The sequence below is a fragment of the Mus caroli genome, chromosome 18, assembly GCF_900094665.2.
Source record: "Mus caroli chromosome 18, CAROLI_EIJ_v1.1, whole genome shotgun sequence".
Lineage (NCBI taxonomy): Eukaryota > Metazoa > Chordata > Mammalia > Rodentia > Muridae > Mus > Mus caroli.
This window is the reverse complement of record NC_034587.1, coordinates 7,315,712-7,324,165: the sequence shown is the minus strand read 5'-3', so window position 1 is coordinate 7,324,165 and position 8,454 is coordinate 7,315,712. Positions and strand designations below refer to the sequence as shown.

At 40.3% G+C, this 8,454-nt stretch overlaps 1 protein-coding gene and 1 pseudogene across 3 annotated transcripts in view; both read right to left on the bottom strand.

Annotated features, from left to right (window-relative positions):
- Positions 1-8,454, bottom strand: part of Mib1 (mindbomb E3 ubiquitin protein ligase 1) — a 97,962-nt gene that overhangs the window by 61,280 nt on the left and 28,228 nt on the right. For all 3 annotated transcript variants that reach the window (XM_021150154.2, XM_021150153.2, XM_021150155.2), the window contains exons 6-7: positions 7,676-7,880; positions 3,997-4,180 (exon numbers count right to left, since the gene is read on the bottom strand). In XM_021150154.2, coding sequence (XP_021005813.1) covers positions 3,997-4,180; positions 7,676-7,880 — 389 coding nt within the window. The remainder of the gene's footprint in view (positions 1-3,996; positions 4,181-7,675; positions 7,881-8,454) is intronic.
- On the bottom strand, positions 2,079-2,199 carry LOC115029962 (annotated as a pseudogene).

Sequence of the window (8,454 nt, the reverse complement as noted above, 5' to 3'; positions counted from 1 at the left end):
AAAAAAAAAAAAAAAAGATTACATCAGCCTATACACACAAAACAAACATTATTAACAGATCTATACTATAATCTACCCACTAAACACTATCAGCAATTCTGTATCATAAAGCATAAAATATCAGTATTCAAATTTCCAGCTGTCACATAAACAACATTTTAGTTTGTTTAAAATGAAGATCCAAAGATCATGAGTTAACAGTTAAGAGCACATACTGCTCTTGCAGAGAAACTAAGTTAGTTTCAAAGCACCTACTATGGTTGTCTCACGATCACCTATAACTGTAGCTCTAGGAGATCTGATGCCTTCTTCTAGACTCCTGAGGCACGTGCATTCATATGCACACATGCACAGATCCATAGACAAACATAAAAAATAAACCTTGAGGGCCAGAACGATGCGCTCAGCGGTTAAAAGCATTTGCTCTTGCAAAGGACGAGGTTCAATTCCCAGCACCCACATGGTGGCTCACAGCCATCCATTATCCAGTTCCAAGAGATCTGATGCCTTCTTCCAACCTCTGGGCATTAGGCACATACATGATCATATACACTTAAAGACACAAAATAATCCTAAAAAACAAAGTAAGTCTTTTCAAAAATTTCAAAGTCTATATGCTTTTTTCCCCTCATTATAAATAATATGAAGAAATGGGATTACCTGACTCACAATCTTAATTCTGCTAACTGGTATAGCTGAACAGGCTTGTCTACCCTTCTGCATGTTGCCAGTAAGAGCTCTTCAAGTTTGCTGTTCATTCTTTGAGTACAACTCTACAAATCCCTGATCACGTTTTTTCACTATCTGGTACAAGGCCCATTCTCTGTAACTTTCCTCTTCAGTAGGGGAAGGTTGTCTGGAATCATAACCTACACTGAGCTGGTCACTGCTACTCCCTTCTCATTACTTACAGGCTTCTTCATGGACCGAAGTCAGAAGCAGGGTTTTACTTTATCATCTTTTTATTTTTTAAAAACTTACTTCGTATTTTAAATGTATCCGTGTGTGCCTGAGTGCATATATGTGAACCACAAGCATGAAGGTGCCCACAGAGGCCAAAAGAGGGCCACGGATCTCCTGGACCTGGAACTATAGACTACAGTGAGCCACAGATCTCCTGGACCTGGGGCTACAGACTATAGTGAGCCAGTTGTGAGCATTCTACAACCGAGTTTAAATCTCCAGTTATCTTTTTTTTAACATAAAGTTTACATTGTCCTTAACAGCTCTATTTAACTAATATTTTTATATAAATACAAATATGACCATACATCTCCTTACTTCTTAAAAAAAAAGACTCATATACATGAATGTCTATTCTGTAGTATGAACAATATTGAAGTTAGTCATTTGTGTGTTCTTCTTACATACCCCTCCCCCTCCTTTTCCCTACATCTTCACACACACACACTTTTAAAAAGCAGACTAGAGCCTGGCAGTGGTGATACACTTTTAATCCTAGCACTTAGGAAGCAGAAGCAGGTGAGATCTCCAAGTTCAAGGCCAGCAGAGTCAGCAGAGCAAGTTCCAGCACACCTACACAGAAAAGCCCTGTCTTGAAAAAACCAAATAAATAAATAAACAAACGAACANGCAAATAATTGGAGGGAGGGAGGGAAGGAGTGTGTAGAGGGAGGGAGGGAGGCAGACTGGATATAATATTTATTAATGAGCATGACTAGTGGAGTATGGAATTCCCACACAGTGGAAGCCCTCAGGAATTTGGGTCCTTACCAGCTGTCCAGAAGACAATAGCTGGGGATAAAAATATTTGATCTCAAGGACATCTGGAACCAGCCACTTCTAGCTACCATGTCTTTAAAACTCATTAAATTAGATGTGATGACGTGGAGCATCCATACCATTTCTTTTAGGTATGGATGCTCCAGTGGCCAGGACTTGACCTTGGCTCTCTACAGGTCACTTATCATGTGTCTTATTCTTAGTGCAGATAAACATGACCTGTCCAATGTGAATCCCGGCCACTAATGCCTTAGGACTTTTCAAAGGTCCCTGGATCTCTGTCTAAAGCCTACCTGGAGAACAGCATTGGAATAAAAAATAGGCATACCCACCAAAACTGTCTAAGCTCCCTTAGGGCAACTCACACAAGCAACAGGCTGAGTGCACTACCACAGAGGCTGCTATTTGCAGCCATTGCACACCAGGCTTTCAATATTTTAAATAATAGTATTTCATGATGGTTAACACAGCTAAAAAACAAACTTTTAAACTTCTCATGTTTCCTCATTTCCATTTCTGACAGTTGCAGTTATGCTGTTAGAATATATAATCACTGTATGTGTTGCCCTTTCAAATTAATTAACCAAACAAATACACAGCATGACCAGCTGGCGGGTTGTCACTGGATTGCATCAGTGTACCATTCTTTAGTAGGTTACCGAGGATGATGAGAACAGGGCCTTTACATTCTTACATACTCAAGCAACTTACAACCCCTGGAGTTAAGTTAGTTTGGCTAAATATACCTTTTCTTTTTAAATTATATTATCACTGTTTTCTACATGAAACCCAGAGATATTTTTCAATAAAAAATGTTCCTCTTCCTGTAATGACCTATAATAATTTGACCCTTTTTTTTTTAGCAGTCGGAAAAAATGTTCTCAAAGACTCAAGTCACTCTATCCGAGTAGGTTCCTGGGTATGTCATGTGCCCTCCCTTTCAAGTTCAGCCTCAAATCTGTTTTCAATTTCAACAACATTTAGCTGGAATTACAAATGTTAGCTTAGTGGTAGACAGCTGGCTGGTATTCACAAGATGTTATTTAGACCAAAAAAGAATTTTATCTGTTTCAAACCTTGTATGGGGCTTACATATGAATATGTCAGATATTCTCTACATGTCATTCATATTTAAATTCTTCATGCTTTGATGCTTCTATTGCTCCTAAGGTATTATCTGTGGTAATTACTTGTTTTGTGTTCCTTCCAACTTAACCATCACCTTTTTCCCCCCTGAACAGCACTGGCTGTCCTGGAACTCACTCTGTAGACTAGGCTGGCCTCAAACCCAAGAGATCCGTCTGCTTCTGCTTCCCAAGTCCTGGGATTAAAGGCGTGCTCTACCATCACCCAGCTTAACCACCATTGTTAAAAGGCTTGTATTTGCACGTATGCATATAGTGTGCATGTGTGTCTGTGTGTGGTACATGAAGAAGGTCATGCTCAAGCGCACACACACACACACTCACTCACGTGGATGCCAAAAACCACATGTCTCCCAATCACTCTCCACTTTTTAATTACACTTTTATTTATGGTGTGTGTAAGAATGCAAATGTGTGCACCCATGACATGGTATAAGTGGAGGTCAGAGGACAACTTGCAGAAGCAATTCTCTCCTCCTATCATGTGGGTCCTGAAGATGTTGTCAGATCATCAGCCCTTACATGCTGAACCACTTCTCCCTAGCCTCTACCTTATCATCTCAGACAGGGGCAAGGTCTCTTTCTCTCCTCCCTCCCTCCCTCCCCCCACCAACTTGTGGACCCTGGCACTTACCCATTTGTTGGCCTGGCAGGCCAGCAAGCTCCACTGACCTGCTGCTCCCCTCTGCTCCCCAATGCTGGAGTTACAGATGCATGGCTTTCACATGGTTCGGGGTGAAGGAATCAGTCCTCCTGCTTGCCTGGTAGGTACTTTACAACTGAGCCATCTCCTCAGCCAATCATAATTTTTTAAATGACCTTTTTCTTCTTTTGAATTCTTTCTTATGTTCTAACACCTCATTCCTGCTCTTTCATTCTTCTGTGTCTTGGCATATCCTTCATTTATTTTAGCTGATTTTGAACTGCTTGACTTTAGCTTTTGTCAGTTTTCTGTGCACTGTCTTTCTTTGCAATTACATTCTGAGTGACTTTTTTATGTAACTTTCAACTCCAATTGTTTCTAAAATTAATTTGCTTTAATTAATTAGCTAATTAATTTTACAAGCACAGTATAATATTTTTTCCCAAACTATTTACATATACTTACTGGAAGCATCGCTTCAGCCCATTCACCATGTCCTCTTTGGAGAAGTTTAATTCTTTCCAGATCATAACAAACTTGCACAAGATCACCCACTTGAAACTGCGAGGTGCCTCCTTCTGCACCCTGTGCAGCATCCCCACTTCGGACAATGTTTGCCTTAGTGAGAACAGCAGGATTGAAAGTCCATCTACAAAAACAGAACCCAGGCTCAGAACAAGTGAATTCACTCAATATATCTTTAAACACTGCAGGGAGAAAAACTCTGTACTACTTCAAAATAATAAAGCAACCCTCTGGAATTACATTCTGAATTTTGTTATTAACTTTTGATGTTTACCAGTACATAGCATACATAAAGAACATCACTGTATGTACCTCCACTGCACACTGAGGTGGTTTCTTCAGAGCAGTTTAAGAAAGTTTCCTGGTCACACATATATATTTATCATTCTATCCTAGCCAAACTCCCTATAATATCAGGGATTCTCAACCTATGGGTCACAACCCCTTTGAGAGTTGCATATCAGATATCCTGTATATATCCGATATTTGTATTATGATTCATAATAGTAGCAAAATCAGTTATGAAATAGTAACAAAACAATGTTATGGCTGGGTGTCACAACATGAGGGACTGCATTAAAGGATCCCAGCAGTAGGAGGGTTGAAATCACTGTCCTATACGACTACCAATCTCACAGTTAAAAGACTATCTAGTTTTAATTTGCCACACATAAATGTTTTCCATAATTGTAACCCTTGTATCAAAACAAACAAACAAAAATATCTGGTCTGGGCCTCAGTGATAGTCACTGTCTGGCCTCACCAAACCCTGGGTTCAATTTCCCAGAAACACACACAAATCAAATTTATTTTGTTTTTTGTTTTTGTTTTGACAGAATCTCATATAGCCCAGGCTAGCCTCAAACATACTGAGAACAATCTTCCTCTTTTGCCCTCTTGCCTCTGTACCTCAAATGCTCAGATCACAGACATGTGCCATACTTAATATTCATGCAGAGCTGTGGATTGAACTCAAGGCTTCATTCATGCCAGCTGAATGCTCTACAACTGAGCTATGTCCCTAATCTAAAATGATGGCTTCTTTGTTTTACATAAGCATTTCTTTGTACTACTATCATCTTCCTGACTACTCCATATCTCATCAAACAAATGTACCAAAACATGCACAACACACTCCACTTAACTACACACTGAACTCCAGTGCAAAAAAGATACCTTCTCAAAGAAGTTCCCAAATTATTTGCATTTTATGCACTGTTCAGAATCTAAGTGCTTATCTGGAGTAAGAGAATCTAAACGAATCTAAAAAAGAAGGGAAGAAAGAAACCTGGTCCCAAGAACCATGCAAGTTGGGGCTGTGGTTAAGCCAGTGTTTCTCAACCTGTGGGTCACTATGCTTTTGGGGTTGCATAGCCTGCATACTAGATATTTAAATTAGGATTTGTAATAGTAGCAAAATTAAGAGTTATGAAATAATTTGATGTCTGGGGGTCACACAACATGAACACTGTATTAAAGAGTCTCAGCACCAGAAAGGCTGAGAACCTCTGGGTTAAACACACTCTTGTGGCGGACCTGGGTTTGGTTCTCAGCATCCACAGTCAGAGCTCACAACCACCTTTAAGTAAATCCTAGTGGGTCCAAAGCCCTCCTCTGGCCTCCAACGGCTCCTACACATATATGGTGCACATAAATTCATGCAGGCTCATATACACATAAATAATAAAATATTATAACCATGCAAGTAAATTTTTTTTAAAGCAACCCAGAGGGAAAGGGTCTCTTGAATAGTTAAGATCATATTCAGGGATCAGCAAGATGGCTCAACAACTAAAGGCATTTGCCACCAGACCTGTCAACCTGAGTTTAAACCCCAGGACCACCTATGATAGAAGGAAGGAACCAAATCCTGGAAGCTGTCCTCTGACTTCAATATAAGTGCACACGTTTATATACACACACACACATACACACACACACAATTTTTTAAAGAACGATAAAGAAAATTCTATTCTTTCTCATCAGCCAGTGTCCTTTACGTCCCAAAATTACATTGTAAAACATAAGTCTTACAACAGCACCTAAACACAGTAGTATGGACTTAATTCTCTCCCTCTAAATAGAGTGCTTTCCACTCCCTTACATTTGTCCTTTCATGTCTTTTTCTGACCTAATTGATATGTTCTAAAATATTTCTATATCTGCTGATACGAGTGTGTGCACCCTGATGATCTGGATAAACAGCTAGTGGTAGTGGTGCGCAGCTGTAATTCCAGTATGGGCAAGGGATGCAAGGGAGGAGGATTAATGAGTTTGTGAAAAGCCAAGGCTACAGAGTAAGTTCCAGGGAAGCCTAAGCTACACATCCAAACCATGTCCCCAAAACACAACTAACAAACATACATATGCACGCATGCACACGCACACACAAATACTTGGATATTATCACAGAAGATTCCATACTTAGGCAAACAACTTGATACAGTTTTCCCTATTGTAAATAAATCCCTCTCCTTAAAAAAAAAAAAAAAAAAAGACAGACACTCATATTAGGTATGGCCTTTAACTACACTTTTAACAAGGTCCAAAATAAAATAAAAGGTATATACTAAGCCTCCAAGAACTCAAGATCAAGATACAGAGTCACTAATAATTTTAACCGATAATAGGGAACTTCAAACCATGGCGTGTAGAGGGAAAGGTTGTCAAAGCTCAAAGCTCATAAACCTGATATGTACACGAGGTAAAGGAGTAAAATCTACTGACAAAGCACAAACAAGAGCTATTCACACGTGGGAGCAGTATAAAAAGATGCAAAGGAGGAAATGCACACAGTCCTACAGTCGGTACCGCTCTCCATGCATGCCATACTACACTGTTGACAAGACCAAGAGGCATGCACGCGTCTAAAGCAAAGAAAGCTGTGCTGTTGAGAGAGGATCCCAGAGATACGAGCCGAAGGAGTTTTAGTGTTACAGCTCTTCATTCACAATGGACTGTTACAGTCTATCATGAACAAAGAATATTTAGCTAATTTTGGACCTAATATTAATAGCACATAGAATTGCTTTTATTCGGGTTCTGTTCATGTGATAAAATAGCAAAATGAAAAACAATTTATAGAACAAAAAGTATAGTTTTGGGGTCCAATTGCAGAGAAACTCCATAATGGTAGAGGAAGCATGGCAGCAGGCAGCTGCAACAGGAAGCTGAGAGATCTCAACTTCAACCACACAAAGGAAGCAGAGCAAGCTGGAAAGCCTGCCACCACTCAAGTGCTTCTGCCAGCAAGGCGCCACCTCCTAACATCACCACCAAATGGGACCAAATGTTCAAATTCTGAGCCTATGGAGGACATTTCTCATTCAAACCACCACACTGGCTTTGAAATTGCAATAATCCTCCTATTTCAATATCCTCAGTGCTGAGATTGTCAGTGTAAGCTACCATGCCACAGCATGTTAAATATAAAAAGGTTTTATTATAAATATGTGATCACACACATACACGTCTCTCACTGCCTTCCCCACACGCTCTGAATCTGTTATCTAAGAACTAAATTCAATAAACCCTGAGTTTCAGCACTGTACTTGCTTTCTTTAAGGCTCTTATCTCTGTGTGCTAACTTTGTCATCAAGACCCAGGAAACAGTACCAACCTATTGCCACTTGGATACTGTACTACAATGTCATGATCTTCATCAATGCCACAGACGGTTCCAGTTGTAGTTAAAGTCTCAAACATGCCATCGGTCCATCCTCCATGACCGTGCTGCAAAGACTGGACAATTTCTAGATCAAGGTCTATATTTACCAGGTCACCAATCTGCAATCCACCAGGATTCCTGTTGCCATTCTGCTCACCTGTAATTTCAAACACAATTAATGGATGAAAAAAGGCAGTTACTGCAGTATGCAACTGCATTCATGCTTGTGCGATCACTACCTTGCTATCTGGACTGGTTAGGTTATACTAGATGGTTTTATACATCAACTTGACACAAGCTAGAGGTGTCAGAGAAGGACCCTCAGTTGAGGAAAATGCCTCTATGAGATCCAGCTATAAGTTAGGCACTTTGTCAATCAGTGACCAATGAGGGGTGGGGGTTATGGCCCATTGTGGGTTGAGTCATCCCTGGGCTGGTGGTCCTGGGTTCTGTAAGAAAGCGAAGCTGGGCAGTGGTGGCGCACGCCTTTAATCCCAGCACTCGGGAGGCAGAGGCAGGCAGATTTCTGAGTTCAAGGCCAGCCTGGTCTACTGAGTGAGTTCCAGGACAGCCAGGGCTACACAGAGAAACCCTGTCTCGAAAAAACAAAACAACAAAACAAAACAACAAAACAAAACAACAAAAAACAACAACAAAAAAAAGGAAGGAAGAAAGGAAGGAAGGAAGGAAGGAAGGAAGGAAGGAAGGAAGGAAGGAAGAGAGAGAGAGAG